Source organism: Leptinotarsa decemlineata, unplaced genomic scaffold, assembly GCF_025532065.1.
Source record: "Leptinotarsa decemlineata unplaced genomic scaffold, Ldec_3_MD MMD2_tig00000591_RagTag_RagTag, whole genome shotgun sequence".
NCBI lineage: Eukaryota > Metazoa > Arthropoda > Insecta > Coleoptera > Chrysomelidae > Leptinotarsa > Leptinotarsa decemlineata.
Window position 1 is genome coordinate 540,740 of NW_027412552.1, and position 14,789 is coordinate 555,528.

Below are 14,789 nucleotides of genomic sequence, written 5' to 3' on the forward strand. Positions count from 1 at the left end.
ATGATCCTTCAATGAGCATCAGAAATCTATCAGAACAGTTCCATACATCCAAGTCCACTATTCATAGAATAATTAGGGAACAACTGCTCCACCCATTTCACATCCAGAAGGTACATGCCATGACACCTCAAGATTTTCCAGCACGACTGGAATATGCCAATTGGTTCATGGATAGGCAAAGAGAGGATATGACTTTTATTAATCGAGTTTTATTCACTGATGAAGCAGGTTTCAGTAGAGATGGAGTTATCAACTCTCATAATCTCCATATATGGGCCGAAGAAAATCCCCATGGGATATTGCAAACCAAACACCAACGGAAATTCAACGTGAATGTTTGGGCTGGTATCATAGGAAACCATCTTATAGGACCATTCGTTCTACAGGACCGATTGAATGGAGAACGTTGTTTGGAGTTCATTCAGAACGATTTGAATAGACTTTTGGAACATGTTCCATTGCAAACCCGAAGAGATATGTGGTTTATGCATGATGGCGCTCCTCCTCATTTTAGTTTGATTGTGCGTGACCATCTGAACCATATTTTCCACAATAGATGGATTTCAAGTACAGAGAGGGTGTCTTCGCAGACTAAGAAAATGTATAGAGAGAGAAGGTGGTCATATCGAGCAGTTTCTGTAGCGGATTTTTCATTTCTGTTTGCTCTTGAGGCTCTTGAGTTTCGTTAGTTAAACGTGTTTGCATTATAAAAATTCGTTATGAACATTTTACCTATCATTTCCATTTTCCTTAAAAACTAATATTTTCGAATAATGGTAGACATCTCAGGATAAATGTTGTTGAATTAACGTTATCATTATTATTTCTGCTTTGATAATTATTCATTTCAAATAATGGTGGACGAGCGGGTTTGATGTCTACATTTTTATCAAGACTCGTTGCTCCGATCGACTTTCCACACGAGTACTTTTATTCATAAAATTGTCCAAGTAACCTTAATTTGTTGAAAAATATTGGAAAATATCTGTCATTTCAAAGTTTTGGGGTGTGGACCATCGGGGGTAGTCCGTTCCTGACTTTGTAGCAAAACAACTGACTCCTGCATGAAAGCTCATCGAAGGAATTCATTTGTTTAGTCGATTACCAAAATTTGGATGATTTTGAATATTCACTTGAAAAGTTATCAAAGAAAAACATTTTTCATTTTGTAACTTCGAGGGCCCGTAACTTGGTTACGAAGACTTTTAGGAAAAAAAGTTATATGAAGAACTGGTGATATTTTGACCCCATCTATACATTCCCGAGAGGAAAAGAGGAAGTCCAGGAACACCCTGTATATTCCTGATTTCTCGAATTTGGGTGTTTTATCTTTATTATTTATAAATACCTTTCCCAACGCGTTACCTGTTCTATATGCAATTTTAATATTTCGTTTATTGAAAAATGAAGACACTTTTTATGTTGTTTGTCCAAAATACAGGGCTATTCAAATTCTGTATATGGGGATCTCGTAAACGATAAGAGATAAAATGTCGGTTATCTTGTGTCAAAGTTGTGTATTTTAGAGACCTATTCAATGATGTAAAGGAATCGAATATAGCTTTTTTGGTTCTGGAGATATACAGGAAAAACAAAAATGTCCCAAATTATTTTTTGCCTATATCTTCTCTATTCGCAGGCATATTGAAAATCTGTCCACATCTTGCTATTGGCACTTGATGTGGGCTCTCAGAATATATCCATGAATCTTCAATAGAGGGTGTCATCTGACTTGGGCCAGCCCCTCTTTGAATTTTTAAATGCAGACCTGTATTTTTCGTTGTAGTTTTTGGATCGTAAACGTTCACTAAATATTGAGAAATTAAAGTCAATTTTATATTTCCAGATGTTTCGGTAATATTCGATTATAATTGTGTGAATTATTCCCTTTCAAATTACGCCCCTGGAAATTGGTTGACTGAGTTGAATAATAGCAACTTTCACGTCTCCCTATGTATCGTAGAGTTTTTCCAGAGTTTTTTTAATTTCTAGGTATCTATTCATATTCATTCAATTGCTCTGAGCGTTTTCTACAATGAACTTCGAATAAGAAAACTTTTTATGATTATTTGAAACATATCTACACCAAAAGTATATCATATGTGTTTTGATAAGCAGAAAAAAAAATGATAGCAATAATAACATCCGGAACGAACACTATAATTGTAATGAAAATTGAAATGAAGTAATTTATATGGGTACCCAAAAAATTATTGGCGCAATAAATGTTCGAATGTAAGTCCTTCCATTTCGAGGCATTTTTAAACTCGGTTTTTCATATTATTTATTGCCCTCAATACACTTATTTGCTGCATTGTTGCAAAATCATTCAAAATCCTCAATCTCGAGTCTTCCACATTTTCTATCTCTCTGCCAGTCCAGAATAGTAAGATCTGGTGATCTTGCAGACCATCTTATTGTCCCATTATTTGTCTCGAAATGGAAGGACTCCAATTCGAACATTCATTGCACAATTAATTTTTTGTGTATATAAATTACTTACTTCATTTCAATTTTCATTATAATTATAGTGTTCGTTTCGGATGTTATTATTTGATTTGATTATCTAACTCATCTAAGTTATCTAAGTTTGTGGAGATCAAATCATAGTGTGTAATTTATGAAATTACCATGGATCTTCATCAAGTAACGGCTGAATCAATACAAAAAAAACAATATTATTTAGTAAAACTAACACCTAAAATTAATGTATAATTGATTATTTCATTTGTTTGGATCTCTTCATCGTTCTGTTTTTAATATTCATATCACCTGTATTCAGTATTTGAATTTTTTCAAAATATAAGGTAATGTTATTTGAGTTTGATATGAAAAATTGAAGAAAGCTCTATTTTGAAAGTGTGTCTTCACTGCTGAAAAGAATTTATCAGAAAAAGATTATTTTGATGTGGAATATTTAATAGTATGTGAAGCTAAAACATATTATTGAATGTTTTTACGTCATCTGTATGGAAATGATTAGATATGGCGAAATACGGCCACTTCAGACACTCTTTTGAGATGCATGTCCGATTTTTTAATGAAGTACCTTTTTATCAAATGTCCAAAGCGAAATATTAATCAGGTAAGAATATGTACTTGTGATGCACTGTTTGGAACCTTTGTTGTACTAATGAATATTACTGGAGCTTTTTTCCAACACCAATCCGTTATTTCAACACCTCGACAGGTTAACAACAACAGGCATATAGATGGCTATGAGAGTGCAGATATAAGTAAACATAATAATATTATGAATAACGATAACGGACCAATACCTAATAGTATACGATATAACTTGTTGAAATAATATTTCAATTATTAGATTCACCTGACCATTACATAAGAACACATAGTAAAATTATTTTATGACTAGTAGATAAGGCGATATTGTGGAATTAATTTCAGGCGCGGGTACCTAGAAAATGTATCTATGGTATCTAATAACATTGTAAATATGTTTAGTTTGATCTTTCTCTTGAAGATGATCATTTGGTGATCGAAACACGTATCGAAATGTTAAAATAACAGTTTGGTGTTGGGAAAAAAACTCCAGTTACCTATATTCATTTCAGACTCTGTACAATACAGCGGCGGCTCGTCGGAGGAGGCAAGGGAGGCTTGGCCTCCCCATAAAATTAAAGGCTATTCATCGCATTAAATTTAAAGATATTGACAAATTATTATGATTATTTTTTTCTAAAAATGCTTGGTTATTATTACTTTACCATTAATTTTTAATATAGATACATAATATGCCCGAAAAAACACTATCACTCAATACGTAGTACGTACCACACTGTATCCTGCATCAACAAAACTCAAACGCACCGCCCATGAACGAATAACGAATAAACCATCAAATCGAAATAATAAATGCCATACGTTGCAAGGGAGCCAAGCCTCCGACCGCTTTAAAAAACACAGGCTCCACGAGACCGATCCAACCAGCGACAGATGTCCCGATTTGTAATTTCGGTTGCAAAAATTACAGCGTTAGAGGAGGCTAGCCTCCACTTGGTCTCCGTTAGTGTATGATTGCGTTTGTTTTTTATTTAATTATTCGGACGGGATGCCGTGACGGACCGGGACTGAAAAATATTTCGGTAAATCGTTTTAGTGTTTCTTGATAATATTTGTTATTTGTGTATAAAATAGGCAGTAATTATATTATAGCAGTGCTTTTTTGTAATATTTTTGATGTGTTTTTAAAGCGTTCTCTTTCAATTTCAAGGTGTTTTCAGGTTTTTTTTTCATTTATTTTGGATAAGTTGGACGAAATTAAAAAATCTGACGATATAGTCGATTGGTTGCTGACAAATAATTTTAAGTCTTTATCTTATGATAATATTACATTATTAAAACTCTGGGAAGGACTCAACCAAATTTGATTTCAATTAAAACGTCAGATAATCGACAAAATCGAGGATTTAATATTAGTTGGTACAATGAATGCGATTGGTTAACCGGCTCCATTAAACGAGAAAAACTTTTTTGTTGGCCCTGTGTTTTATTTTCCGTACAAACCGAATACCAAACGTGGTCTAAAATAGGATACTCAGATTTAAAAAATTTACCTCATTCTACAGAAAGACATTTTAAATATAAGCAATATTTTTCAATTGGAGAGAAACGGAAAGATCGTTAGCTTGGCGGATGATACCGTCATAATATATAATGACAATAATTGGTATGAACTTAAATTAAAAATTGAAAATGACCTGACAGAAATAAAATTGTGGTTTGATCATCGCTTATTGTCAATCAATTTCAACAAAACAGTTTACTTACCCTTCAGTAGCTTTGAAAATGCACTCCCCACCTTTGATATCATGATCCAAAAGAAATATAAAATAAATCAAGCCAAAAATATCAAATACCTTGGTATTGTATTAGATTGTCACTTTAAATGGGACCAACATGTGAGATTTCTGACTCAAAAGTTACGCTGTATCCTGTACAAATTCAAACAACTGACGCAATATCTCAATATCAAGCAGAAAATAATGATATATAAGAGTTTAGTAGAATCTCATTTGAATTATGGAATCATTGGTTGGGGGGTCTTTCGAAAAGTTATTACAATATACTGGAAATCTCGCAAAAACGGTTCCTCAAAATTCTTCTCAATAAGAATAGAAGATATTATAGTGACTTGCTGTTTTGTGAAGCTGGTCTTAATGATGTTAGACAATTATATTACATACAAGCAAATCTGAGACAATTTATATACAGATCTGAGTTGATAATGCAAAACCATAATTACTCAACTAGGCATAAATATAATTACAAATCACCCCTTATGTATAAGTCGATCGGGCAAAAAAGCTATCCATATCTTGGGCCTAAGTTGTTTAATACATTGCCAAATGATATTAAAAATGAGGTCTGCGCACACCGTTTCAAAAAAACTCTTAAACATTATGTACAAAATACAAGCAGAAACTATTTTCATGAAATTATAGAGAGTTAAATCAAATAGGCAATGGATTAAAATGAATAGAATAAAAAAAAATATAATAAAAGTAATGACATTTTTACCATTGAATTCTTCAATGTAGATATTTTAGTATGTTTTTGCTTTTAGATTTTAATTTTAGATCATTTTATTAGGTCAGTCGGTAGCCAAGCGGTTCGGCGTGGGTGCTTTGTTCACTCACTCGAATTGACTGCTGTGTTGGTCGGTGGTTCAAGCCCTAGTCTGAACGATCGATCTTCACTTGCTACCGTCCAACCCGTGTTAGGAATCACACGTTAAAAGGTAAGACCTCGTTAATCCTTAGCTCGCACAAGTTTCTACTTCTGAGGGTTGTCGTTCGTAGGGGTGCGACAGCTGGTTAACGGAAAAAACAGATTTTAAACAGATGAACTTATACACTCTGTGTATGTATATTTCGTTTCAATTAGTAATGTCTTATGTGTTTCTTTTAAAACTTACAAACAAGTACTTGTACTTCGTAAGCTGTAAATTTATTCACCGTTAGTTTTGGAAATTTGTTTTCAAATTACAATTTTGTACTATTATCCTTGTACTATTATCCTTGTGTGTGAATAAATATTATTATTATTATATATTTTCGTCTTGTAAATTAAAATTGTTTAGCAAAAAAAAAATTCAGATACAGCTCAAAAGGAGGCCATAATTTCCTTAAATATTCAGGTTAGGGAAAATCGGTCGAATTTAAAAAGATATCGAAATTACGATTTATTTGGGTTTCCAAGAATTAGCTTTTCGCGGACACGATGAAACCGAAGACTCGATTAATCGCGGTAATTACAAGGAACTTTCAATGTTTAATGATTCACAATTTGGCACTTTTTTAAACGGTAGCGTTTTTTCTGGCACCTCAAAAACCATCCAAAATGAGCTTATAGACAGTGTGGCATATATTATTAAGGAAAATATAAGCAAGGAGATTGAAAGTGTTTATTTTTTGCATGGGAATCGTTTTTAGATATGTCAAAGATGGTAATGTGGTAGAATGTTTTATGTGTTTTCATGATGTTTCATCTGGGCGCACAGCTGACGATTTGTTTAATTTTTTAATTCGTTAGTGTGACACCTATAATTTTAGGCAAAAATTGATTGCGCAAACCTATGATAGGGCTGCGGTCATGGCATGCACTTTTTACGCATTGTCAGGCCCATGCTCTAACTTTAGTATTAAGCAAAACGTGCAACAACATAAAAATTTTCGCGCCTCCGGCGGGCTTTTCTGTGTGTATATAGTCTTTATGACTTTAGCCTCCCCTGTTCTCCAATGCACGAGCCGTCACTGGTACAATATATTACTAAAAATAAAATTCGAACATTCGCCTCGAGTCCTGTTAAATAACGTTGAGTTGAGTCAAGTCATTGAATCCATACACAGAAAACGTAAACGAAAGCTTAGATTTCCTGGTGTGCACGATTTTTAAAATATATCGTCAGGTGGAATGTAAATGGAAATAATTTTGAAACAGCCATGACCCAAACTCATATCTAAAAAAAACCTTATCAATTTAGTTCACTCCTGTTTGGTTGTATTCAATATTTTATGAAGGTTATTAAGCCAAACAGCAGTAACGAACTGAATTTCAATAACTACAGCCGAAAGTGAATATTCGAATACATAAACGCCGAAATGTTCTTCAGATTCCTGGAAAACAACCAAAAAATAAACTCACCAATTTCATGAATCCTCTCGAATTCATTCACATGTTTCACAAGCACATTCACAATATCTCAATCATCTCCCACATTTCCTGCTAAAAACGAATGGGAATAACATCCAGAGGAATGCCTAGAAATGATTTTACCGCCCCCATGGCCTACTAACTATTGATCCAGCTCTGGATGAAATGTCACTCGCGGAAAGCGAGTGGAAAAAGCCGATAAGACCGAAATGTTGTTATTTCAATGGGAAAACTACACACATGGCTAGTTGTTGTTGTTATTATGATAAAGTATTTTTAGCAAAGGCGACAAGTGAAGGTCTACAATAATCAAATTGCAAATTATACTAGCCAACTCGTAATCTGGGTTTTGAATCTTTGCGCATTTCAGGTGTACGAGGGAAGTGAGATTAGTTGGGGAAGATATGTCGGACCTTGGACTGAATAGCTGTTCGATTAACACAGGGAAAGCGGCACGTGAGTATGTACAGGGGACTCATATAGATATTTGTGATGGATACGATTCGAAAATGAGCTTCTCAAAAACATGAAAGAGGTTCTATATGAGCATTCCAGTTCCATTTAGAGTCCAAAGTAACACTACATTCTGATTTTGTTGTTCACACTGACGGGTCGTTACGAGTAGCCTCTGAGACTTGTCATTATTTAGTTTCAGACTGTGGGCTCCGAACCATGTTTCAACTTTTTCTTCAATTTCTTCAGATCGATCTAATAAAACGTGGTGATCCGGACTTGAACATATAAATAACGTATCATCGGCAAAGAGGGAGTCATGAAGTTGCTTAGCTCATTAACATAAATAATGAATAAAGGTGCAGGGCAGAGCCTTGGGGTGCACCATGATTCATTTCCCTAAAATCCGATGTACTATTATTGAAACAAACTGCCTGAAATCGATTTTTCAGGTAGGATTCAAAAAGCAAAAGTGCAACTCCTCTTAATCCATAGGAATATAATGTTTCCTGTAGGATGTTATGATCAACACAGTCGAAGGCTTTCGAAAAGTTGCACAAAGTGGCAGCTGTATGACTCCGCTGTTTAAGGCCCTGGACTATGCCACTGACTATATCCATTACCGCTGCTGTGGTTGAGCTACCAGCCCTAAAACCAAACTGTGAGTCACTAAAATAACTGTTGAGATCATGAATATTTTGATAACTAATTCTAGAATGATTATATAGTTTGATGGCCATACAGAGTAGAACTTTTTCTGTATTTCTTACTCTTTGTTCAGGAAGAATGATGTTCGAGTTATTCCTAGTGACTTACTCGTGAATGTTTTTATGAATGATTTTTCTGTATTGTCATAAAAGAAAATAACACAAACATAAATATTACGACAGAAGTCTCTAAAGTTTATGTTGAGCATAGTCTTTATTACGCGTTTTTGCATAATGAAAATCCGATCCAAGAGAGTACTTAAACCGCAGAACATAACTTCGTATTCAAGGAAAGTATGGATATTTCCATAGTATGCTGTTTTTAGTGCAGCTGTATTCAAGTGACTTCTCAAAACTCTAATTGCATAACATTTAATGGACTTACTGACAGCAAGTGGGACCTTTATACTTATTAGTCCAGTCATTATAGTAAGTTCACCTCGGAATTCGAGACACCCAGCTGTAAGTCTGTAAATACTTGTATATTAACACCCTAAAAGTTGTCTCAAAACCTACATATGGTAGGGTGTAAGCAACTATTAAATTTCAAGGTCAAAGGTCACAAAAATCGTTTTTTTTGCGCTTTTTTTGGAAATATCTCATTTCCTATGGGTTTTTTGCTATTCGTATTCATTATCAATATTGTAGAATACAAAATTCTCTACAAAACTTGTTTTAAAAAAAATTTTTATACGGTGAACCGTTTTCGAGATAGAGGGCGGAGAGCACGCGGTCACAGCATCACTTCAGGACAACCGGTGCCTCCGGTCGAAAACGCGCCATATATAGTTGATGAACTATCGACAAATCAATGATTATAAATATTTGTCAATTTTTATTAACTATTATTATTATTATTATTATTATTAACAATATACAAGTATTTACAGACTTACAGCTGGGTATCTCGAATTCCGAGATTCTTACCTAATTTAAGCTTAAATGACTGGATTATTATCACGTGATTGCGGTGAAGACACCACTCGACCTGAGGAAAGCGAAGGTCAGACACTTTGATAAGCCGATGTCTTCAATGTTGTTGAAAAAGACCCCATGCATTGGCTTATCCTCGTGTTGCCGCAGGAGTCAAGTGATATATGCATCTTTTATATGGGCGAGTATTTCTGAGCGCAATATCATTATTAGTATTATCACTTTACTCAATTCATTTTCAGTTGCTAATAGCCCCGGAGGTTGATGTCACTTTAAATTAAGTAATGAGAGAAAAATAACAAGAAATATCAAGAACTGGGCGAGAATGACAAAAAAACATAGAAGAATTAAAGGGATCCCTCGTTTCGTCGAATCGAGTGATGCATCATAGGATAGGTTAAGTTAGGACAAAAGTGAGTGGGTCTATTTGACCCTCCACCGTAACCCGCAAGGGTTTATTGTGGCTCACAGCTATACACACTCAACCAAATAAACCCAGCTTATTAACGAAGCCGACTAGTTTGTATGGTTTTTAGGTCAGATGGTAAGTGTACGGCTCTGCCAAACACTGAAAACCTTATTCGATCCCCAGTGGGGCAGGCACAAAGCATGTGCTCTGCTGTGTAGAGTATAAGCAATAACAATTCATGAAAACTTTGTTGCCACATTGTGAAAATAACATCATTGAAAATTGCGTATGTTATACCTGCCCCCAAAACAGCTGATATCTTAGACTACAAAGATCTCAGACCCATAAGTATTCAACCCACCATGTTTAAGTTATTGGAAAGCATTTTGAACAAACAAATCAGGGAATATATAAGTAACTTTAATCTAATGCATCTCCCTCAGTCGGGTTTTAGGCCTCTACATAGCTGTACAACAGCTTTGTTAAAATAACGGATGATATGTTGGCAGCAACAGATACAGGAGACATCTCGTTATTGATCTTACTGGACTACAGTGAAGCATTCGACTCATTGAATCCAGAAATACTTATATCCATGCTCAATTATATTGGCTTCTCTAAAACAGCCGTTAAGATGATGCAAGAATACTTCACGAATAGACATCGAATGATGAAACTCGAACGCGAACTATCTGAATCGGTGAGATTAATGCGCGGTGTTCTGCAGAAACAGTTCGAATAGCTTCTTGTAGGTGATGTTGCACGTCCACTAATTCAAATGTTCTGTTTTCTCGTGCCACATATCCTTTTACTTGCGCCCAGATTAATTCTATTGGGTTTAATTCGCAGTGGTATGGTGGTAACCTTAAAACTGTAATTCCACGACTTAACGCCATTTCATCCACTGCGAATTTTTTATATTTGTCTGTGTGTAATTTTGTTAGCTGAAGTAGTTCTGCCTTTAAACTATCTTTGTTATATTGGATGTTCTTATTAATTAACCATTCTTGAATTGCTGCTTTTTTCCATGATTGATTCGGTAATGGTTCTAAATGTCGACTATGGTATGGGGCATTGTCCATGACGATGACAGACCCAGGTTCCACAAGTTGAATGATGCCTTCAAACCATTTTTCAAACACCTCCGCATTCATCTCTTCATGATAGTCGCCTGTTTTCTTAGATTTAAATATTAATTCACCATTTGGTAAAAATCCACTGTCGCCTCCTATATGCGTAACTATTAGACGACTACCTTTTCCAGGTGGCTGTTTTAACCCAACTGACAAACCTTCAATAAAGGCTTGTCGTGAACTTGTTATATTACCATCCTGCCATACTTTTTTGACCGTAGTCCTTGGTTAACCCATGTCTCGTCCATGAAGTACAATTTTTTTTGAGCTTCCGAAATTCGTCAATTTTTCTTAGATAGTTTCTTCTCCATGCTATTATTTCTTGACGTTCAAAGAGAATGCTTTTCCTGTCAACTTTTCCGTACGTAAATTTCATTTCGTGTACAAGTTTCCTAAAAGTTTCTTTACCAATTTTTGGGACCAATTCATGATCGCTAAGTGCCTCCAGAACTGTTTGTAGTGTGGGCAGCTCATTTCTGAAAAAGAAACTGTGAATAGTTCTGCGTATATACTGGTTTTGGCTTCTTCATCAACTGTGATTTTTTTTCGTCCGCTACTAGTTTTTGGCGTTTGTACGTCCCCATGAATTTCTGCTTCTCTTAGTATTTTGTAAATCGATGATTTTGGTACACCGGTATAATCAGAGCACATATCAACTAATTTATCTTTTGTAATTGTGGAACTTAATGATGTAGAAATGCCCGGTTGGTTATTCGGAGGTACACACGTAGAATTACAGCACATATGCACAAAGTCATCTTTTGGTGGCTGATGACCTCTTTCAAGACAGTGAAATACTCGCAGTACAATTTGTTTTCTCTCACTGACCGAGACTCCGACCGTTTTACCTTTTTCGACGTGGAAGGCCCGACCATATCTCCCATTTTTTGAGTAGCTTGAGAACAGTGTAGAAATATAATTATGTAACGCTTAAACACTTATTGGCACTATTATTTTCACCAATTTTTATCACAACACGTCGATTGCTGACTAACTTAACTGAAAAACGTACAATTCATGCTGTATAATTCACAAACCAATGATACGCTCATGGCTGCAAGTACATTAGTAAGGACTGCAACGATGAGATGGAAGTTACGGTAAAGTGACAAAGACAGAAATATCGTTGCGTACAGCGTTGCCACTAGTTGTAATAAATATCTAACACTATAGAGAAAATAATGAATTTTAACTGATCAGTAATCAGGAAATGTATAAGTATTACTCATTACAAGCTCATTACTGATTTTTGTCATAAATAATACCTTTTAATCGTACTAGTATTGTGTATTATCTATAATTTGCCACAACCTACAACTCTACTGCTTACTATATTTTGATTCTGCTATAAACTGGTAACGTAAAATTTAGATATGACAACGCGCTTTACTCTCAATCATTATTGGTTTTACTATAGTGCAAGTAAAGTCTCGCATAAAATGCAAAAATTGAAGTAATTCTGTAAGAATTATGAATTACCCCTCTTTTATTCCTTTTTTTTGTTTTTTTTCTTTCTGTTACCACATAGGCACCATAATTTTTTGTACATTATATGTTTCATGAATACTCCAAGTTTTGTATATTGCAAAGGAGCTGAATGGAAGAGCCGGATTTGGCATGTTGCACACGCTTGTCTCCTGAATTCCGTTCCGGTATTTTACCAAACCCATTGTATTTTCCTTTGTTTACTTTCTTTTTTACCTTGGTAAATAAAAAACATTAGTATTATTATCATCTAATTCAATTAACCAGTTATGAGGGTTCTCATGGCTTATACAAAATCTGGAATTTAGTTCTGACGATAATATGAGCATTAACCGTTTTCCTTACTACTGCAAATCTCAAGTACTGCAAGTGCTTTAATTTTTTTACTTCCCGATTAGCTCATCAATCATGCATCCAAATGATTAGTAAAACTACTCATTGGTGAAAAATCACTAATTTTAATTACAAATATATAAACAACGTCAACCTACAGCAGAGAGCAATAATGAACACAAACAATAAATTAACTAAAGCCGTCCATTATCCTGAGGAGTCTATGGTTATCCTGTTCAATCCTAGTTTCTGTATCTGTCCAGTGTAGAAAGAATTGAAATCCAGCCTGAAAAAGGAACAAGTTGATGAATGAATGGACTCAAATTTGATGAAAGCCTTACCGATATTGGTCTTTGGGATTGAGATTGCTTTAGCATGGATTGAAAGGGAGATAATGCTGGCCGTCTATTGAAGGGCATAATGCGAGAATTCTAATAAAAAAAGGAAAAGGATATTGGGTACTGATTCTTGGAGGTATATGAACAACCACAGGAGCTAACAAGGATATACAGGGATCGTTTGAAGTTGGTGTTACCTTTTGGATGATGAAGCTATGGGATGGTTTCATTTGAAAGATGCATTTTTTAAAATGACGTAAAATTGAAATATTTCATGAGGTTTAGGAGCCGCACAATTAAACAATCACCAGATTTGAACATTATCAAATGAAGATTGAAAATGTCCTTATTGAAAAAAATACTTGACATTCGAGGAATTTTGAACTATGTAACAAAATTTACTCTTTATTATACAGGCTGATCACGATAGATTACACGTTTCTGATGAACCAGTCAACGGATCACTTTTAAAATTTAATGGGGAGCATATTCGGACATTCTCTACCCAACTAAAATATTTTCAACAATGCGATGTTGCCACTTCCATTAGAAAGTAGTAGCAACTTTGATTTTTCAAATGGAACACCCTGTACATACAATTTTTTTGGAGTCTACAATTACCCGACAACTTTTCTTGATATTTCCCTTCACCTATTTGTTACCGTTTTCGAAATATGAATTAACTTTAATTTTTTCCTTTGGAAATCATGACCTCTAAAAATGCTGGTATCTTCTTTAAGTAAAGGAATACTATGTTGCCGGAATTTGGTTTGGAGTTAGGTGATACTTGGGAGCTTTCCACACTTCAGCGTAATCTCCGTTACGCCAATACAGGGTGGTAAAAAATACAGTTTTTTTCTTTTTATTGGAAAAGTGACTGAAAGTTGATTATTTCAAATGGAACACCCTGATCTACCGAAGTTTGTGCTGATACCTGCCGCGAAGAGAGTTCTTCACTGCTGTTACCTCTTGTGAGTGGCGTTTTTCCACCCGAGGCAAGTATACGTCTCTCATCCTCTTCATAATCTCCGCATCGTCCAATTTTGAGATCAACTGTTGTACATTTTTCTATCCCTAATTTCATATCGATAGCATTCGTGCACTCTTCCACCACCCTCACGTTGGAGGTCCTTTTCCCCAGAGAACTAAAAGTTTATGATAATCCATATGAAACAAATGGGTAGCCTTATGCCTTAGGTTTCCAGTGGTGCCATAGTTTTACCCTCGAGTATTTCTGAGAGCAACGGAAATACACATCTACTGAAATTGATCCGCTCTCTTTGGACTCTTGCTTGACTAGATGTTATGGTGGGCCGAGTCCACCAGAGTTGAATCAGTTCTTCAAGGGATCTAACTATTTTGTCAGGTACAGTAAGGCATCTTGTTATCGGTCTGTAGTTCTTAGGAATCGACAAATCCCCGTTGTTGGGAATAAGAACGGTTCGCTCCTCGAAAAACTAATCCGGAATCGGCTGCTCTTCGTCCACCCATAAGTTGAAAACTGTGGCCAGATGGCATTGGGTGCTTGATAGTATTTTCCACCAATAAATGTTTAGTCAATCTAGGTTTGGGGCAGGCCTATCTAATTCATAGATTCAAATGATATCCAATATCAAATTTTGTACACATGTTCGTGGAGGTATTAGAAGTGAGATAGGATACTTTTTATTTATGTATTTCCCCAACACCAAAACGTTATTTTTAACACCTCGACACGTGTTTCGATCACCAAGTGATCATCTTCAAAGAGGAAGATTAAAACTGTGCATCATAAGTAGCATTCCAGTAATGAAGTTCCAACCGTCAGTACCGTAATACCGTC

The 14,789-nt window shown here is 35.2% G+C and overlaps 2 protein-coding genes across 4 annotated transcripts in view; both read right to left on the reverse strand.

The window, feature by feature from the left end:
• TBC1D16 (TBC1 domain family member 16) overlaps positions 1–7,489 on the reverse strand; it is a 43,747-nt gene extending 36,258 nt beyond the window's left edge. Inside the window, exon 1 of the mRNA XM_074174485.1 lies at positions 7,168–7,489. The gene's annotated coding sequence lies outside the window, so the exon portion shown is untranslated. The remainder of the gene's footprint in view (positions 1–7,167) is intronic.
• Positions 7,490–12,736: 5,247 nt separating this feature from the next.
• The window catches only part of LOC111515718 (gamma-tubulin complex component 2), a 30,400-nt gene continuing 28,347 nt past the window's right edge, over positions 12,737–14,789 (reverse strand). For 2 of the 3 annotated variants that reach the window (XM_074174490.1, XM_074174488.1), the window contains one exon: positions 12,737–12,915. In XM_074174490.1, coding sequence (XP_074030591.1) covers positions 12,837–12,915 — 79 coding nt within the window. In that variant the 3' untranslated portion in view covers positions 12,737–12,836. Of the gene's footprint in view, positions 12,916–12,970; positions 13,061–14,789 lie in introns of all 3 variants that reach the window. The other variant, XM_074174489.1, reaches the window with a different exon arrangement.